The sequence below is a fragment of the Alexandromys fortis genome, unplaced genomic scaffold (genome assembly GCF_014885135.2).
Source record: "Alexandromys fortis isolate MF-2015 unplaced genomic scaffold, M_Fortis_MF-2015_v1.1 scaffold_4, whole genome shotgun sequence".
Taxonomy (NCBI): Eukaryota; Metazoa; Chordata; class Mammalia; order Rodentia; family Cricetidae; genus Alexandromys; species Alexandromys fortis.
Genome location: NW_026067944.1, coordinates 25,078,772 through 25,100,237, shown reverse-complemented (window position 1 = coordinate 25,100,237; position 21,466 = coordinate 25,078,772). Strand labels below are relative to the sequence as shown.

The 21,466-nt window shown below is 42.6% G+C and overlaps 1 protein-coding gene across 1 annotated transcript in view; it reads right to left on the bottom strand.

Annotated features, from left to right (window-relative positions):
• The window catches only part of Igsf11 (immunoglobulin superfamily member 11), a 115,978-nt gene that overhangs the window by 11,000 nt on the left and 83,512 nt on the right, over positions 1-21,466 (bottom strand). Inside the window, exons 2-4 of the mRNA XM_050148958.1 lie at positions 6,784-6,947; positions 5,163-5,370; positions 2,884-3,039 (exon numbers count right to left, since the gene is read on the bottom strand). Of these exons, the coding sequence (XP_050004915.1) occupies positions 2,884-3,039; positions 5,163-5,370; positions 6,784-6,947 (528 nt within the window). The remainder of the gene's footprint in view (positions 1-2,883; positions 3,040-5,162; positions 5,371-6,783; positions 6,948-21,466) is intronic.

Genomic DNA, 21,466 nt, shown 5'->3' with positions numbered 1-21,466 from the left:
ATTACAATTTAGCTTTGGAAACTGAACTGTTGATAAATAAAGCTTTAATTTTCCATTTTCCAATGGAAAGATTGTCAGAAATTAATTGTTATTATTCGCCATAATTTTTTAAAGAAAGGTATTTTGGGGTTCTCCAAGTTTTGTGTTTGTGAGGGTTTTTTCTCCCTCTTTGAGTTAGAACAAAAGAATGCAGTCCTGATTATATCCCAGTTATATCTCACAGCTTTTCTTGCTGAGTTCAGATTTTACTGAGCTACTAAGAAGAGCCAGCATGTTTACCAAAGCCCTTGACCACCAAAGAGGAGAGGCCGACTAGAGAAGAGGTGTCACTCCTGAAATCAGTCACCCTGTGCAGTATGAGACGTATCCTTCTAGGTGTGGCAACGAGTTGTTAAGTGATTTTCTAACTGTATATTAGGCACATTTAAGATATCAATGCTACTATAAACCAGTGGAATTAGAATATTTGGAGAGGGTCATGGGGTATTGACATGCAGTAAAGACTGATGGGTAATTTTTATGTACAGTAAGATATAGACAGTTGCATTAGAATGTGTACTACAAATTACAGCGTCTGGCAAATATATGTATATTTCAAAATATCTTACATGGGATTTAAAAGTCTGCCAGGAATGTTCAGTTTGTGGCATATGGTCAGGAATAGCTGTAAATGTTGCCCAACACAATCTTATAAAATTACTTAAAACATTATGAATTTTTTTCCTTAAAACATTGTGATATCATGTCACAAAAATCAAAAGGTTGGGCATGTCAAGCAGAACAAATATAAAGATATATTTCTAAGAAAACTTCTTACAGCTTAACACAAGTTACAAAATGATATCCTAAAATATACTGGGCCAAAAAAAAGTCACAATTTCAAAGCAGTTTAAGCATACAGTAATGGGAGATTAAAATCTAAAGCATAATGAATACTTATGGTATGGGGCTTGAAGGAGCTCCCTCTGGTAAATCTGTGGTGAGCTGATATAAACACAATGCATGGAATGGAAGGAGAAGTGTACGTGAAGACAGTGGGAGAGCACTGTCTTACAGAAGAAGGCTGACTACTGGACACTGGAGAAATTATACAGTGATAACAGCAGCATTGATTGATGCCAGGTCATAAGCAAAAGGCTGCTGAATAACAGATTCTTCATATACTTTCACAGTAGGGCCCCACAAACTACTTATTACAAAATAATGTTCTGTTACTGGCCAGACTCATAGGATGCCCTCCCTAAATATTATTTCCTCAGAAAATGCTTTAGGAGTTCAAATTTTAAAGTACTGTACATATAATCAATGAGTTAAATCTTCTAATAAAAAAGTTATTTAAATTGTTTTGTGGATGTATGTTAAGATCTACTTTGTTAATATAGGTATCAAGAGTTGAAACTGAAGAAAAACATTTAATTGAGCAAATAAGTTTATCTAAAGTACTTCTGATAATTTATCCAAAGACTGAATTACAAAAGTCCACCATCTTCATCATTGGCATTCAAGTTCATTCACCTTTATCCCCAAAATACCAAAGAATTCTCAAGTTGCAAATATAGACTTATCAAAAACAGGGAGATACAGGAAGCTACATGTACCTCTCAGCCAACATACATAGGATTGTCAGATGTTCACCCAAATTTCACCCTTTACCCAGTGTTCCACAGCGATGATACAGATATGAAGTTCAGAACCTCAGTGTTTCAGAGGCTCTAGATGATACCGTCAAGCCCCTCATCTTACAGAATGGTTAACACAGGAGTGGAGAAGTGAACTGTTGTAGACAGAGTTACTGGAAACGCTGGACTTCAAACAGTTTTCAGCATTTCAACACTCGCTATTTTAAGCCTGCCACTTACAATAGTGAGATTAACAAGTCAGTCCACAAGACAGCTATTTATCCCACAGTGTAGCCGAAGCATTTAGCAATGAAGAGGCAGCGGGGGTGAGGGAGAAGGTGGGGAACATGGACAATGGAACTGCAGCAGTCACTACAAAAGTGACCTAAAAGTTACTAAGCTGAAAAGAAGGTTTAAAAACTAATGAATTTGGGCTCTATGAACTAAAAGGTGGGGAGAGTCCATCGGTGTTCCTCTGAGTCTATAGGGAGTTTACTTGCAGGCTTTTTAGAGGATGTCACCCTGGTTCCTAATTACACCTAATGTCACCCAGCAACCCAAGGCTTTCCTTTCTTGGGGCAGGCACAGATCATCAGGACGATTCAAAATGAGGCGCAGCTGATCCATCTGGTGCCTTTTTCTTAATGGCTAGCTCTCTTTAAAGAGTTGGCCATCTAGCCCAAGAATGAGATGAGGAAACCAGTCTATATTAAAGATAACAGCACTCAAGGGCTTTACACAAACCTATCACTTCCTCTCACCTTATTTCCTAACATCTGAGAGTTTAAAAGGTACTTTCTTCACTATCAAATCCAAATGACGGGACCTGCAGATCCAGAACCACCAATGGCATGCATGGCTCCTCGCCTTTACCTGTCTGGTGTGAGCTTAGGTCACCGGCCCCTTCCCTGTCTTTTTCATTCTCTTCCTCTAAGAAGACTTGAGGCTGAAACAGGAGAACTGATCCTCTTATGTTTACACATATCTCTCTTACACTAAAATGGGCAGAAAGTGAGTTCGCAGAGGTGTAAGAACTGTCCCAGTGTTAATGTTAACTCAGTGACGCTACCGGTACGCTACTTTAAAGCTCCACTGAGGAAATAAAATTTTCATCCTACTAGATACACTTCTTAAAAGTCATATAGGAATGAGAGAGAAAATGTCATACTCACCTTAAACTTGAAAGCACATTCTTCTCTGCAGTTACAAACTATTAAAGTTCCTTACTTTCCTCAAGTACTAATCAAACAGGCACTGTACATACCCTGAGTGGCGGTTGGAGGTAGCTTGAGTGTATTATCTAACTTCTCCCAAAGGTAAGTGGGCCGAGGGATGCCTTCCTCGGAACTACACAGAAGGATGACGTCGCTGCCGATGTCCTGGGATCCTTGGATTTGGCAGTGTGGAGCAGAAGGGGGGACTGTCAAGGGAAGAATGGGTAACACAAGTTCACTTTTACTGTGGGCAATGAGACAGGAATGCCGATCACTGGGAAGCCACAGGCAACAACTGTGAATCACTGAGGGAGACGTCCTCATGGCCAACACGAGGGGACAATCAAGCATCAACTACCAGGATGTAGAGGTGGGCACAAGGCCTGCATGTGAGAGGAAAAGGAGCCATGGCTTTCGGTTACATTTTAAGGTATCTTAGAGCTTTGGTTTGAATGCTCCCTCTAAAGGATTCTTAAGAGCCTCAGGTCACACTGCCTTTAAAGACATTGCTGAGAAGACACATTCAAACCCATTTCCAGAGCAGAAACTGACTCCCCCCCCCCATCTGTCTGCTAACAAAGCCTGCTTTAGTCGGGTCTTCCGTCATTTTACAAAGACTAGACGGGCCAGCTTTGTAGTGGATTCAGCTTTACGGTTCTTCGGCTTCCGGTGAAACTCAAGTTAGAGAACACTAACAATAAGGCAGGGGACGTTTCAAAATCCAAAACTATACTCATCAATGACTGACAAGGACACTGGCAACCAGGATACAAAATCACCAAAGCAACACAAAAGGGGGGAAGTGATGGCTCCCACTGGCACAAAAGAGTGAACATATGAACAAAACCCACGGCGTGGAGTTCTAGATTGGTGGACACCTCTGAGTTTATGTACAGGTGATGATGTTCTTAATCCTAATGCCTGCTCAGTAAGTGAGTTCACCCCTTCAGAGACACACAAACCAGAAGCGCAGAATAAGGTAAGAGGGATAGACAGAGCAATCAGAAAGCCAAGGAGTGGAAGAGAGACTAAGTAAGCCGAGGGTGGAGGGGTCTGGGAAGGTAGCTCACGGCAGAATGCTTGCCTGGCATGAATAGGGTCAGAACTCCCACAAAGGCAAGGGGAGGGATGTGGTATCTGAATGTGTGCTGTGCTGGGTGAGCCAGCCTCCTGGACACCTTCAACATTACCACCGTGCTATTGTGAAGCAAAACTTAAAGTAATTATTTTAAGGTGTCATTCACTATAAAATAAAGGATTTTGTTCCACCTTAAGAATTCTTTTAAGATAGATACTGCAGGAAGCGAGTTGCTCAACTATCACGTAAACATTAAAATGGCATCTATTTCCTTTAGGAGTCATTATTGTACTCAGAGTCCTTAGAGCTCTATATGGCTTTAATATAATGAATGTTATCTTCAGAAAATATGTCTGCAACCTGGTCCTTAGCTTTCGGAACTGTTAGAAGGCTGGGAGAACAGGGCACCAAGGATTAAAGTATCTTCTCCTCCATTGAGAAAAACATCAGTATCCTGAATAGCTTAGCAGTGGGAAAGGAGAAAAGTGCTGAGGAGGGGATCGGACAGGACTAGGGAGATAGATACTGGGAGGTGAGTGGGGGGAGGAAGGGCCTTCCTGAGTACTTCCTCTTCTGCCCAAATGAGGAATTCATCCCTCCTTCTACGATAATCTACCTGGAAGCCAATTCTACAAGTAACCCGTCTGATAGCCATGAGGCCTGAGATATCAAACAGCTGCAGGGAATATACTTTGATACTACAGAACCACATTATACGATATGAAGAGTGCTGGCTTGAATGAGCCCCTCTAGTTTTAATCTAAACTTGGTTCATTTGTTATCTTAAAGGATCAGGCCCTAAATCAGCTTGATCTCATTTCTAAGGTGATGATCTGATGTATGTTACAAACAAAAATGTCTTGCATAAGGAGGCAGAGTTAAAACTATGCCAAGTCTACAAGCAAGATGGGCACTGTGGTGACCCCATTTCCTGCGAGGATAACTATTATCCTTACACACTGACACCTTCACTTTTTGCTCACAGCAAATTATTCATGATTGAGTTTTACCACAGCAGAAAGCTCCTGCCCTCCAGGACCTTAAAATTGGCTTTTATCTCACCCTTCATCCACTGTCAGAAACAGCATTAGGTAAAAGAAGCAGAGAGAAGGCAGGCGGGCGGGGGCGTAGGGGGGGAATCAGATCATAGGGAGGGAGCAGAGAAAAAATGTGAAGTACAGAAGTAAACATGATTTCAAGTAGATTTGTGATAAGTGAAGCCTAAAGTAGTGGGTCTTGTCTGTCACTCACCTAACACTGTGAGGCCAGCGACCCCAATGTTCCTGCCCCCTCTGTCTGGAAGGTTGTTCACCAAGCACTGGTAGGTGCCTGTATCTGAGAGTTGGGTGTTATTGATGAAGATGGAGACATTGGTAGCAGGCATGGTGCCTGTAAATCCTACCCTCCCATGGAACCTGGGGGCGCCGTCAAACATCTGTCCACCCTGATAGAGAATGACCTGCCAAAGGAAGCAATATGTCAGTAAACCGGCCATGGCAGCCCCTCCTCGGCACATAACCTGGTAGACAGAACCAAACGTCCCTGCAACCAAGAGTGGAGGTTCTAATTTCTCAGGGTTGTCAGCAACTTTTTGTAACCGCCCCATCTATGAGTATCTTAGGAATCTAAATTCTCATGCGCATAATTGGAGTAACTATTTCCCTTCCTTAATTTATCAGAACATAAAAAAAAAATCTTGAATGCTACTATCAGCACATAAATATTTCTACCAGTGCAAAGGTTAATGGTGAGATGAAACCCAAAAGGTATTTGCACTGCTGTTCTCATACTAATTCAGCCACAGAATTCTGATCCCTCACAGGCTGAATATCAACATCATAAAAGGAAGGGAACATTGCAAGTCCATGACTACCGTGCCTGCCAACTCTCCGAGCCAACCGTTATCAGATCTAACTATTCCTGGGAGAAACACGGCATACAGCACAGCGGAACACTCCGTGCCCTGAGAATGAGGAGGGCCTTTCAGGATCTTCCTGTGCAAGTGTGGGAAACCTTCATTGGTTCTTTTTTAAACATGTTTAACTCCATCACCGATGACTAAAATGATGTGATTTAATAAAATGATCCCTCAAATTTAGTCTACTGCAAACATTTCTTGGTTTGAAGATGCACTGCATCCCTGTGTGCAATTTTCAAATAAGAAATTCAAAATTAATTAATTTTAAAGAAGTTCCTATTGAATTTTGTACCAGGAATTTTACTTCACTATATTGGCTAAGCTGTAAGAAAAAAATCAGAAGAGCTTCAGAAAATGAATGTTATCTTTGTAAATAAAACTGTGGTGACTAACACAGTTAATTAATTTATAGTGGGTATATGAGATTATTAATTTATTACCTAGAGCTGATAGATATTTCTGAGGGCAGCTTCCATTTTCACATGTGTCTTTCCATGTGGCATACTCTCATTTGTATGAGAATCTGAGATAGCTGGTAAGGTTAGGATGCATGTTGGCTGGTCAACCTACTGTGTTAGGATGCATTTTGACTGGTAAGCCTACCATGCTGAGATACATGCTGGCTGGCAAGCCTACTGTGTTAGGGTACATAAGTAACTCAGCAAAGCAAACTCCTGCCTACAGCTTCTTACTACCCTCTCTCTCTTTAGAGAACATTCTAAGTCACTTCTCAACACGCCAAAGTCTTGCACAAACCCTCAGAAGACTTTAGCATCTGCACATGAGACGATGATGACACCCCTGTAAAAGGAAGACAGCCTTCAGAATATTAACTAATCTTGCAATGGGGAGGGCACATTGACCATGTTCTTACTCTAGAAATCAAACATTCCCATGATGCTTCCCTCACCCTCTCTTAAAGATCCACAGTTTTGGGGGGGGGGGCAGAGGTACCTGTTCAGGCTGGTTTGCATTTGAGAGAGGAATGACCATCCAGATGACATTGAGGTTAATGAGAGCAGCACTGGTGGAGAAGGCACACGGCAGGACTGCAGTCTGGCCCCGGGCCACCTGGATACTGCCAGGGCTCTCGGACACTTCCAGGGACACTGTGACACCTGCAGAGAAAGGAACAATTTGGTCCTGTGCGCGTCCTTTCCTAACAGCTGGGAGTACCACGGCATCACATCACACACAGTCTGGAGCTGTGAACACACTGAGGGAATGCTCTAACCAGAGGATGACTCACCGCTCATGGAGCCAAAATAAGAAAGGATTCACTCCTTTACATCTGAGAAGATAATTTTAAAGTCAGATACACCATGCCATGGCAGTCTGAACAGAAACTGATAAATCCTGAAAAGGCCATGAACTGGGTCTTGAAAGCACCATCACAGTAGCATGACACCTGCCACACCATAAAACCTAGTGCTCGTCTTCAAATCTTCCAAAGCATGTGCCTGTCTTTACGCTCACAACCGCATATGGAGCATTAATGAAAGAAGTGGAAAGATATACAGTGTTCATGAGATGGGACATTCAATATCAATAAGAGGTCAACTAATCTTCCCAATGATAAAATTCAGAGCAAATCCAATTAAAACTCCACCAGGCTTTCTAAGCACACGGCACTGAACTAATTTCAACACACATGAAAAAGGAAGACTCACAAAGAGTTAAAAGAAATAAAAGAACAGAATAAAAAAATAACGGTAAAAGGCTCAAGATCTGGCTCAGCAATTAAGAGCACTGGCTGCTTCTGCAGAGGACTCAGGTTTGATTCCCAGCACCACATGTTGCTCACAACCTCTGTTAACTCCAGTTCTGCAGGCACTGCACACACAAATTACAAATACATACATGTAGGCAATACACTCATACACATAAAACATTAATTTTTAAATGAGGTTTATACTATCTGATTTCAAATTTTTCTACAGAGCTCTAACAACCAAGACAGTTCAGTGTTAGTGTGAGGAGTGACATACAGACAAATCACACAGGATTGAGGGCACCTGGTGTTCATGGCTAGACACTTTCCAACAAGGAACAAACAAAAGGAGAAAAAAAAAACAGGATTTCCTCTCTACCAAATGGTGTGGGAACAATATGGCAATACTACGGTAACTCAAAAAGAGAAAAATAGAATTTGAACCCATACCGCACACACAATATGCAAATACTGATTCCAATCTTCTAAGCTTAAACAGAAAAAGCTAAACTTATCGTCTATCTACAAATAAACATAAAGAAAATTTAAAGTTACTTTCCTCTAATCAGAGAGATTTTTTTTCTTTGAGACAGGGTTTCCCTGTAGCTTAGGAACCTGTCCTGGAACTAGCTCTTGTAGACCAGGCTGGCCTCAGACTCACAGAGACCCACCTGCCTCTGCCTCTCAAGGGCTGGTATTAAAGGCGTGCGCCACCACCACCTGGCTATCAGATATCTTAGATGGCTCCGTGGTTAAAAGCACACATACTGCTCTTGTGGAAGACCTGGGTTGGGTTCTTGGTACTCGTGTGTGAAGGAGTTGGTCATGATGCCTGTGACTCCTGAGCAACATCCAACACCTTCTTCTGCTCTCTTTTGGCCCCGTGCTCACATGTGCACACACACACACACTCACACACACAACCTTCTCTCTTCTGGTCCCTGTGCTCACATGTGCGCACACACACGCACACACACACATACACATATACACACCTTCTTCTGCTCTCTTCTGGCCCCTGTGCTCACATGTGCACAGAGAGAGCGAGAGAGAGAGAGAGAGAGAGAGAGAGAGAGAGAGAGAGACAGACAGACAGACAGACAGACAGAGAGAGAGATTACAATAATTAACTCTAAAAATATTAAAAATCTTTATTGCTATCAACAATTTAAGAAAATTTCAATATATAGCCTGATAGAAATAATATAAATCATATATTTTATAAAGGGTTTATAGCTAAAATATATGAAGACCTATGACAATTCAATTTACAAGATAAAAATAATCTATTTTTTTTCTTTCTTGCTTTTTTTGGGGGGGGGTTTGTGACAGGGTTTCTCTGTAGCTTTGGGTCCTGTCCTGGAACTAGCTCTTGTAGACCAGGCAGGCCTCAGACTCACAGAGATCTGCCTGCCTCTGCCTCCCGAGTGCTGGGATTAAAGGCGTGCGCCACCGCCACTCAGTTTAAGATAATCTAATTTTAAAGGGATATATACATCTGTGGTAGTTTGAATAAGAATGGCCCTGACATGTTCAAGTCTCCAGAGAGTGGCACTATTTAGGAAGGATCAGGAAGTATGGCTTGTTTGAGCAGGTATGACTTTGTTAAAAATCTGTCCCTGGGGGTGGGCTCTGAGGTCTCAAAGGCCCATACCAGACCCAGTCTCTCTCCTCTCTGCCCCTGAAGCCCGTCTCTCTGCTTGCGGATCAGAATGTAGCACTCAGCTGCTGTCCCACATCATGCTAGCCCCCCTTCCCTGTCAGAAGGACAGTGGACTGACCCTCTTAAACTTGAAGTGAGCACTTAATTAAATGTTTTCTTTTTAAAGAGTTCTGTGCTCACCATGTCTCTTCGGAGCAACAGAACACTGATAGGACAGTATCTAAATCACAATAATAGTGCACATCTACTGGAGCAGCTACCATCAAAACCACAGGAGGTGCAGTGAGACTTAGAGAACAGAGAGGCTCGTGTATTGCTAGTAAGAACATAAAATAGCACAGGATCCTTGGAAGATAGTTTATTTCTTAAAAGTCATACTTAAACATATTATAGCAACCTATCTTAGATCTCTACTCCAAGAAAAATGGAAATGTAATAAAGTCACAGAACTTACGAAATGAATATGTGTGTGTGGACACACACACGTGCGCACACACACACACACACCATATACAATGGGATGCTGCTTAGAAATACAGGCATCAAACTGCCAATACCTGCAAAACCAATCTAGAAGTAAAAGGCTGCAGGCACATTATTCCATACGCTAGAAATGTGTGGAAAAGGCAACTCTATACAGACCTGAAGCAGCCTGCAGGCTGTGTAGGCCTGGAGGGGACAAGCTGAGGACAGTATAGGCAAGCTCAAGAGGGCTTTTTGGGTTTTATAGATGGTTGTCATAGGTGTACAACTCTATACATCCAGTAGAAATCAATACATGTTGGATTTTAAATGAGTGAATTCATAGGATGGAAATTATACTTCTATAAAACTATAAAAATTAAGATACAGAAGCAGGGACTCATCAAAACCGACTCACCAGCGTTAAAACAACTGTTCTCTTTTTGACCAGCCCTACCCCTTGCATGGTAGAACAGTGTGGAAATAAGAGCAGATTAAAGAGGTCACAGAGACCCTCAAAACAGCTCTTCTAAGTCATGTAGAGTACATCTGGTCCATGATGGCATCCTGTTTTATTTGGCAATGACATTACCTTACTCCCCTCCCCCAAAAGCAACACAATGAGATCTTGCTATAATTTCAATTTTTTTTAAACCATGGATAACACCTTCCCTGTACAGAACTGCATGCTCTTCACATGATGTTCTAGGGAGTTACCTTTTCAGTATAAAATGTTTCATAAGATAAGCCATCTGCAGCCGAATGTAAAGTACCACATAACAGCATGGAAAATGTCTAAGTTAAATAAGCATAGGAGAAGTTCTTCAGTTTTGGAAAGCTCAAAGAACCTCAGGGGTTAGATAAGGAAAAGGAGAGTTTTGAAACAAGCTAAGGGGAGTAAATATAATAGTAGCCTCATAGAACAGGTATAGGCCATTAAAATAATGTACATCACAAAGACCTGATAACATAATGCCACAAGAGACTGTCAAGGTTAAGTGTTAAGGGTGGCCATGGTGGTATGTGGCAGTAGTTTCGCATCTGCTGCCAGCATGCAAGTAATGATACACAGACTTATTAATCATGAAAGCTCAGTCTATAGCTTAGGTTCGTGCCAAACTAGTTGTTAGAACTTAATCCATTTCTACTAATCTTCAAACTGCCATGTACTACCCAGCCTGCTTCTTCCATTTCTCCTGGCGTCTCTCGCACACCTAGATTCATCTTCGGAAGTCCCACGAATGCCTCCTGCCTAGCTATTGGCCATTCAGCTCTTTATTAAGTCAATCACAACAATGCATCCTCACAGTGTGCAAATATCCCACAACAGTGGTGTACGGCCCTACAGGCAGGAGGAGCTCAAGTCTGAGGCCAGCCTGACCTGCAGTGATACCCTGCCTGGAAAGAAAGAAAGAGAGGGGATGGGACGGACAGGGAGAGGGGGAGCTGAGCACTATGACAGAGGCACGTGCTCCCCGAGTGGGAAGACTAGAGCAGGAGGACTGTGAAATCAGGACAGCCTGGGCTACACGGCAAGGCCATGCCTCACAAAACAAAACACAAAAAGCAGCCACAAAAGCTCCACCATCACATTCTTCAGACTGCTCCTATGCAGGGGAGAAAGCACATAGCCCTGTTAATCTATACAAGGCAATGTTTATCATCCATCCGCAAACATACTAATTTCATGATAAACTCACATAATTTACACACACACACATCAGTATAAACAAACTGAAATCAAAAGCTAAAAATGGTGGAAATTGCTCAAACAGGTAATGCAGAGGAGGGCAGGGGTGGGGTAGGGATGGGACAGGGATGCAGCAGGAATAGGGACAGGGATAGGGTCAGGAACGTGGACCCTGCCAGCAAGAGAAAGCCTCTGTGGCACTCACTGTATTTATTTTACATCCTCATGTGATCTGATTCTTGAATCTCACCCTTTGGCACAGCTGCAGAAGGAACATTCTAGACCAGTGGCTTCTAGAGCTTGCAAAGGGGCAGGTGAATCTGTGTGGGTCTGACTGGAAATCTGGCTCTTGCTTCCAATGAGCTGTGGAGCACAAGCTAGTCACTTAATCCCTGTAAAAGCGGTGCTCCACCTACACAAGGGTTTGTGCTCCCACCCTTTCACCACAGGAGGACCATCAGAGACGACAGTGACCACAATGACTGTTCTTGCTGGGTAAGCAATGGGGCACACTGACCATCCAAGCCTACAGTCTCTATATAAATACACTCGTTTAATTCTATAAGGAATTAAGCAGGAATCCACACAGCTGAGGCCCTTCTGATCTCCCTGATGGGAGCTGTTTGTTCTAGTAAAACTTGTCCCCCAAAAAAGGGAAAATAGAGACCCACAGAAAAACTTAAAACCAGTTTGTAGACACATAATCATAAGGTTAGAAAATGTACACTCTGGACTCAAAGCAGGCAGTTTATCTATGGAAAACGTGCACTGAAATATCTCGTAAATGTTTATTATCACTGCATTAAGAAAAATATTTAAAATTATAATGGACTTTTACAAAAACCCATTACATGGAAACCTCCCCTTAATCAGATTGATGAATACCCCAACTGTCATCATAGAGCCTTCACTCAGTAACTGATGGAACCAGTTGCAGAGATCCGGGTAAGCATCAGGCCGAGCTCAGGGATTCAGTTGAAGAGAGGGAAGAGGGATTATATGAGCAAGGGAGGTCAAGATCATGACAGGGGAAACCTACATAGACAGCTGAACCAAGCTCCCAAGAACTTACAGACTCTATCTAGACTGACAGCTGTAGAGCTTGCATGGGACTGAACTAGGCCCTCTGCATGTGGAAGACAGCTGTGCAGTTTGGTCTATCTGGGAGACCTGTGGCAGTGTGGGACCAGGATTTATCCCTAGAGCAGGGGCTAGCTTTTTGGAGTCCATTCTCTAGAGAAGAATGCCTTGCTCAGCCTTGATGCAGGGGGAAGTAGCTTGGCCCTACCTCAATTTAATGTGCCAGCCATGTTGACTCCCCATGGAAGGACTTACCCCTTGGGAAAAGTGGGTGGGGGTGAGCTGGGGGAAGGGAAGGGTTGGAAGGAGAAGAAGTGGGAGAGAGAACTGTGGTTAGAATGTAAAATGAAATTAAAATAATAATGATGATAAAAAGAGTGGCCATAGTCATAATGTCTCTTCACAGCAATAGAAACCCTAAGACACCCACTCTGACTGGTTCTCTGTCTTTCCCCATACTCTCCTTTCTCTATGCTTCATGCTTTCATGACATGTACATTCCATCACTCTCCTCTTCCCCTCCCATAGTCACCTTTGTAGTTTCAGGAAGCATGCTGTGCGCATTCAAACACATATGCATGCATGCACGCGTGCACACACACATACAAACACACAGAGTTACGGATACACCCATATTTTCCATTTCAAAATTAAGTTTAAATGTGAGATAATATGCAGTATTTGAGGCTATCTTACTTCATTCTAACATAATGGTTTCTAATAGCAGCCATTTTCCTGTCAATGTCAGGATTCTATTTTTCTTTGTGGCTGAGTAAAATTCCAATGTGTGTGTGTATATATATATATATCATGTTTTCTCCCTCCATTTTTCTATTAATAGGCATCAAGGCTGCTTGCATCCCCTGGCTATTGTGAAAAGTGCAGCGATAGACATGGGTGTGCAAGTATCTCTCAAGTATGCTGACTTAGAAAGCTTTTGAGTACGTACCAAAGAATGGTATAGCTGGGAGATGGTAGTTATACTGCTGGCTTTGGGGAAACGCCATGCTGACTTCAACAGTGGTGGCACAAGTTCACACTGTCAGCTGCATATTCTTGCCAGCATTTGTTGTCATTTGTTTTCTCAAAGCAGTTTTAACGCCTTTCCCTGGGGTCCAAGGAACACGTCTTCAGCCTTTATCAGCCATGTGTATTCATTCTTTTTGGAACATGCAGTTCTTTGCCCATTAATAGACAGTTTATTGTTGGGGGATTACATGGGGTGTTCAGGCCTTTTGTTGCCATTTAGCTGGCTTCTGTCTGTTTGCTTAGTTTGGGGCATATGCCTTTTATTGAGCTAATCCATCAGAGTGAAAATAAAGCCTATACAAAACCAAATGTGCGTTTCTATAACTTCTGCATCACAAAATCCACGGCTTCAAAAACAAAACAAAACAAAAACAAACAAAAAAACCACCACATCCGACTCAACCACAACCCACTGCTTCAGAATCGACACCTTTCTCCAAACTGTCTTTCCCAGAGATTATGGTTTACTGAAATCGTCAACACTAACTAGCAGCTGAGAATATTTCGGGTGCTGGGGCTGGAGAGATGGCTCAGCGTTAAGAGCAAATACTGCCCTTGCAGAGGCTCTGAGTATAGGTCCCAGCATGTCAGACAGCTCCCCACTACCTATAGCTCCAGCTCTAGGGGACCAGGTGCTGATCTCTTACCTGCGAACACCCACACAGAGACATGCATTTTGTATATACAATTTTAAGAACTAAAAAGAAATCTTTAAAATAGAGTTCTAAAATGATAAGGAATATAGCTAGCCTTAGACCCTCTTCTCTTGTCCTTTCTTCCCATCAGAATTGTGGAGATGTGTGCGATGGCACCAGCAGCAGCAACCGTAGCACTGATGAGAGTCTGTCTCTTTATCTCCATGGAAATCAAGTTGTAAGTGATGTACAGGTAACACAGTTTAAGACTTCTGATGTTTCCTGACAGTTCAAGTAGGTCATCAGTGGGCTACTCCAGGGCAGCCACACTGCTCTCTGCAGGACCAGACCCCACCAGGGTAGCTGCCCTAGACTTCAGTGTCACTGAAGATGCTCACAAGGTGGAAATCATCCTGGTCTTGGCCTTTTCAGAATCCTTTCCAGTCTTACCACCATCCGTTTCGAATCCAGCTGAACCCTAGACAAGCAAGGCAAAGAAAAGACTAGCTGGACACGGAGCAAGAGCCCACCCCTCCTACTCCTTCACGGTACAGCAGATCAGACCCCCTGGCGGTGAGACATTCATTCACACGTGTTAGACATTCACCTCCTATCTGATATGCAGTTGGAAAAGATTTTCTTGCCTCTTCTCTCTGCTGCTCATTTCCTTTGCTGTTCAAAAGCCTTTTGGATTCGTGTAATCCTATTCATCAATTCTTTGGATTATGTCTATACTACTGGATTTATTTTTTCCACAAAAATCCTTATCTGTGTCCGTATGTTTCAGTGTTTTCCCTAAGTTTTCCTCTCGCAGATGCCAAGTAACAGGTCTCACATTCGGTCTCTGATCTGTTTGGAATTGCTTTTAGTACAGGATGACAGATCATGGTTTCCTTTCATTCTTCCACACGTGGAAAATCCACTTTCCCCAGCGCCATTTGTCAACAGCATCTTTGCTGCCTCGTCTGTGATGCGTGTGTCTGACACGTTTGTCAGCTGTCAAGGCAGCTGTAGCTGTGGAGCGAGTGGGAGAGGAAAGGGTTCACTTGGCTTACACTCTCAGGCGCGTCATGGTCCATCACTGAAGGAAGTCAGGATGGGAGCTCAGACAGGGCAGGCACCTGGAGGCAGGAGCTGTTGCAGAGGCCATGGAGGGTGCTGCTTACTAGCTTGCTTCCCATGGCTTCCTCAGCCATTTTTTGTTTGTTTTTGTTTTTGTTTTGTTTTATAGAAGTTAGGACCCCCAGCCCATTGATAAGCCCAACTGCAATATGCTGGGCCCTCTCACATCGACACTTCTAAGAAAATGATCTACAGGTTTGCCTGTAGCCCAGTCTTATGGAGATATTTCTCAATTGGGGCCCACTCCTCTCAGATGACTCTAGCTGATGTCGAGATGACATAAACTTTGTTTGCTCTATGGAGCAGTAATTTTGAAGTCACCTAAGTCACTCTCCATTACCACAAACGTCTTTACAAAGAAGATGTAGTTAAGGAAAATCACATAGAGGAATCCTATGGAGATAATTTTTTTTTGATTTTCGAGACAGGGTTTCTCTGTAGCTCTTTGGTTCCTGTCCTGGAACTAGCTCTTGTTGACCAGGCTGGCCTCGAACTCACAGAGATCCGCCTGCCTCTGCCTCCCGAGTGCTGGGATTAAAGGTGTGTGCCATCACCGCCCTGCATGGAGATAATTTTTGAATTGTAATTGAGAGACACTAAAGCACCCTCCCCATTCCTATCTCAGAGAGGGCCTACACACCTCAAATCAGTTCTCAACCTGTAGGTCATGAACCCTTTGGGGGGGGGGCAAAGGGGCAAAGGACCCTTTCACAGGGATCACATAATAGAGATCCTGCATAACAATTATTTACATATGTTTCATAACAGAAGCAAAACTACAGTTATGAAGTAGCAACAAAATTAATTTTATGGTTGGGGTCACCACAACATGAAGAACTGTATTTAAGGATCCCAGCATTAGGAAGGTTGGGAACCTCTCATTTAATGATCTGGGTAAAGGCAGCTGACATCACACAGCCAGGAGCTGGTGCAGTCTTATCTTATCTGCACAAGGGGCCTTCCTGATTGGCTGCAGGGACAGAAGGCTGTGGAGCGCCCTTGGAGCCTAGAGAAGGCATGCCTGACAACCCCTCTGGCAGGAGCTGAGATTTCTGTCTGTTAATTTTCATCTGGAATAATCAAACAAGTTGTATAGCCTGCTTTCATTTTTAATCTCTGGATTAAACAGAACTTGGCTTTGAACAGATTCAAAGGGTATGAATTAAAACTAAAATAAAATGCTGCCTTGTGGCAGTGTCCCCGGACTCCAGCACAGTCAGTGCAGCAAATCCAGCCAAGGAATAAAATCTTTGCTACTCTAAGGTAAAGAAGTGAGTGGTTCACATTTTAAATGCTGAGTTTTTACCCAATCTGTAAAACATCAACTGAAAACCCAACTTTCTTTTAAAGTATATTTCCATGTTTAAAATTCTAGGCAAGGATTTAAACTTTAATGCTAAATATTAGACTAAAAATTCACTTACAACATCCTACAATTTGCAATATTTACATGTAAAATGCATAATTCATGGGCAGAATTGGTAACATTTTGCAGAGTTCAATCTTTTCTTAGTGTTTCCCCGGAAACTAAAGTTCCCTCATGAATTCTGAATGACTCAGCAATTAAATAAGAAAGGAATAAAGTTCACAGCCATGTTTCCTCTGAGGAGTTGAGATTCAAAGTTAAAGTTTTCTTTCCTCTTTCTAAAGGCTAAAGATTCATTTCCTAAGATTTGAAGCATATATATATATATATATATATATATATATGCATATATATATATATATATATCATGTCAGATCAAGAAGTATGATTCATCCAAAAACAAGCTGCCAGTAGGAATCATGAGAAGTCCTAAGGACCATCCCCAGTCAATAGAAGGGACCAAGGGGTTTTACAGCCATCTGCCCAGGGCCATATGCAAATGACATGAAGTCTTTAGCAAACCCAGCACAGTGGACATTCAGAATGGGCACCGGCCCAAGCAACCCAACTGAGATTTTAAAATGGAGCACCATCCGGTGTTATTGGAGGTGCTTCTGTTCAGGGGTCAGCCTCCCTGAAGAACACTTTCCCTAGAATGCAGAAGGTGAAGCAAACAGGAACTTGTGTTTGTGGCCCTTTGGGGAGCCTACATTATCCTCCTGCTCTAACATTTAATAGAAGTCACAACCAAAGGATGCTCCTGGGCTTCCATTATTCACACAGGACACAGGTATTGTCTATCACATGCACAACAGCATATACATCTAATTCCTCTAGTCTGCTGGGTTGTGTAGTTCCATCATAGTTAAGTAAGTTGCAACATACTAAACTTCTAGTCTACATTTTCTGAAGGAAACTGAGGAAATATTACAATTTTTTGATACTGAGATTTTTTTTAAAAACAGATGACTTTTTCCCTCTATTTTAAATAAATTTAATTTGATGAAATTATTTATAGACTTAATTTATGATCTTTTAAAAATGCTATAAGAACTAAAATATGTTTGTATTAATTGCAATTAAATTTTGACCATAAAAATAACATCTGGTTAATTTTGTGAATGCAGATGGTTCTCTTGTACACTGGTTACAATCAATGTATGGGATCACTGCCCAATTTCTACTTTATGCCAGTTAACACTGCATTTTATTGTTGGTAGACAGAAACAGCGACTACAAAATTCCTATCCTAATTTTCTTGCCGAAGCATCGAACACTTAATATAGAGACATGGCATTATACTTTAATGGTAGGAGAGTTATTTTTAGTGCCTTCCCACTGACTTCACCTCTAACCACCAGCATTTCAGGGCAAACAGAACAGCCAGGAACACGGACATAGGAGGTAAAGAGCAGGTCTACAGATGCAGCAGAGATTCAGGAGACGTTGAGGCCTGGACTGAGCAACAAGGCAGAGACAGACCCAGGGAGCTCAGTGGACAACCACTCCTCTTTGTCACTGTCAGAGCACAGACATCCCGGGTAATGTCACTTTCCTGTCACCCTCTCCTGAGGTCATATCAGGCTGAAGCATTCTGTTCCACTTAGAAATGCCCGTTCAGTGTGGCTGCAACAGTCTGGTAAGACAGATGCAAAGGAGTCCTTAAGAGCGATGGGAGAAAACCTAGTCACCACAGCACCACAGACCAGAAACACAATTTATAGACATATTTTAGCTTTGCCAATATTGCATGACTCACTGAGTTTTTTAATAACTCTGAATTATTTATAAGTTAATAAAACAGGTCTAGATTACCAAATTAATCTTGAAGAACTAGTAGCACCGGGCCTCCATCTGGAATGGCAAGCCACAAGAGCTGAGCCTTTAGACACAGCAAGCCCCATGACTTCCTGTCTCTCCACAGTAGAGCACTTCAGGCAGTCAGACTGCAGCCTGATTCCTACGGGCGTTTGCATTTGTGCACCATTTCTTAAGGCTTACATAAGGTGTGCGGTCATCATTAAGTGTAAAGTAACCAGACAGAAAAGCAGAGCCAAGCTCTGAGGCGCTGTAACGAGCAAGTTAACTATTGCATACTGAAATTCCCTTCAGAGAAAACGGTAAATCCTTACATATTGGTCACCAGAGTTTAGACACAAACTCTCACCCACTCACAGTCTGGCTAACTGTAATTGTACTGCCAGGAATCAGAACTTGACAAAAAAAAAAAAGAAAAAAGAAAAAGAAAAAAAAAAGAAAGAAAGAGTCATCTCCAGGCTAGACAGCTATTATGAGATGGGTCTTATCTAAAGGTACACCAAGTGCAGGCTAGGGGTGCAGGTCAGTGATAGAGCGGTTGCATGGCATATTCAAGGTCTAACTCAGTCTCCAACAGCAGAGAGAAAAAGAGACATAGCAAGCATAATTGTGTCTGGCCAACCCGACGTCACCTTCCCTGTTAGCAGGAGCCTGGGAAAATCAGCCGATGTGAGAAGAGCTAGATCACTAAGATGGAGGTAGAAGGGGCTGCTAAAGAAGAAAAGGGCCACCCACCAAGAATGAATGGGTCCTTGTGCTACAGGTGCACAGCTCTCTTCATTCCTAAAGAGTGCTTCAGAGCACAAGAAGCAGAAACTGAGAGAAATGAAACATAAAAGGGAAGTAAATACTGTTAGAGATTGCCAGCTTCTCTAACATCAGCTCACAGAATAGACAAATATCAGTACAAATACAGAAGACCTGAATATAGAGAAATTGTGGGGGGCTGGTATGTTAGAAAAATATAGCCAGTGACATGACCAAAGAAACAAAGACTAATTTTCCAGGAAAGTAGCCAAAACCAGCATAGAGAAACTAGCTTGATAAAGAAAGACTGCAGTGACCCCTATAACCAAAGGTTATGTGCCAGGTCCCCCTGCACCCCTGCAACTACTAAGGATGTCAGTTCTCTAACCAGTGACGGGAGCATGCTGCAAAGCCACACCGCTCCTTGTCTGCCTCTGCAGGCTGCAGAGGCCACACAGGGCATTCCTTCCTGTGGTCGTGTCTCTGTGATGTGTCACCTACCGTTCTGAACCTAAGACCCATTTCTCTGTTTGTGAGCAGAGAAGCTTGAGAAGGCATTTCTAACATCTACCCCTAATGTGGACTTAGAGAAATAGTATTCAAAATATGATGGGCAACCATGTATATTAAAGCCAGTCATGAATGCAAACTTCAAACCCCTGGTCTGTCTTTCCTCCCTCATCTCTTCCATGCCTGCTCTTGTCCAGCCCTTGTCCACGTCACTCACTGCATGGCTTTGCAGGGTGGAAAGCTGAACCTGCCTTCTTATCCTCTATGAGCTCTATGCCCACTGAGGTGGTAGGAGTGGATGTCACCAAGCCAGAGAAAAGTGTTCAGAGGCAGGGAAACGGGAGTTGTCCAAGTTCCCTACAAGAGACTTGAGTTCTATGTTGTCCATAAGAAACTAAGAAGTGACAGGACCAGGAAAAGATGGACATCCCTGGAAATGGGTTTTGTCATCACAGGACAACAACAGTTACAAAGCAGACTTCATAGACTGTGGAGGTAAACGTCAGTAGTGGAGGTTAAGGGGGTTATTTTAGCCAGGTGCATGTCTTTAATCCCAGCCCTCAGGGGGCAGAGGCAGGCGGATCTGTGAGCTCCAGGTCAGCCTGGTCTACAGAGTGAGTTCCAGGTCAGCCAGGACAGCTATCCAGAGAAACCCTGCCTCAAAGAAACAAAAAAACAAAACTAAACAAAAGAGACTTACTTCAGAGTCCAGCATTTTAAAAGACTTTGCAGTGGTGCAGGAAAGTTGTCTATATTCTGTCAATTATGTTTTAAATAAATGCTGGTTGGCCAGTAGCCAGGCAGGAAGTATAGGCAGGACAACCAGACAGGAAGTAGAGGCGGGTCAATGAGAATAGGAAAATTCTAGGAAGGAGGAAGCCCATTCCTCCCCAGTCCTGTCCCAACCACAAAAGAAGGAAAATGCGATTACCCCGCTGAAAAAGTTACCCAGCCATGTGGCTAACATAGATAAGAATAATAAGTTAACATAAGTTATAAGAGTTAATAAGAAGCCTGAGATAATGGGCCAATCAGTTTATCATTAATATAGACCTCTGTGTGATTTTGGGGGAGGGCTAAAGGACTGTGGGACCTGGTAGGAGGAGAGAAACCAGGCAGGATAGAAAACCCTCAGTCAACATTAGAGCATACAAAAGGAGCCTCAGTAACTGATATTAAATTCCATACCACACTGGCAAAAAAGAGAGCTTCAGATTTTAAATTAAAACAACTTTTAAAAAAGAGAGACAAACATTTCTCCCTAACCATTGCCAACCTAGGAATGATGAATTATAACTATTTTAAAGAAAATGTTAATGTACCAATGAGTAGATGAAAGGTTTATATCTCCGCATCTTCAAATCTCAGAAACTACTGGTACAGGGCAGGGGTGGTTAAGAAACTGACAGAACCTAAAAGCTATGTTTCCGGTGTCTGGGGATGGCCTTTCATTCCAAAGGTAAACTCGCCAGTCAAATGTGAACCTGCAAGAGACTTGGCTTAGAGGAGGGGGCAGGGGACCAAAATTCATGTTGCTTATTTTTCTAGGAACTGTTGAAAAACACAATCTTCTAAACAAGGCTACGAAGAAAGTACTTTTTCTTTCTTGGGATAGGTTTCCTTAATGAAAGCATAACTTATATAGTGGATGCTGGCAGACTGTACTTGATGGTCCCTCTCTGTCAGGTTACCCGCTGAAGATTTATTTCTATTGGGAAATGCTATTTAGCATTTCCAGGGGGCAGAGCGCCAGAGCAGTGGCCTTTGCTGTTAGACACAAGCATCCTCCTAACCTCACCACTCA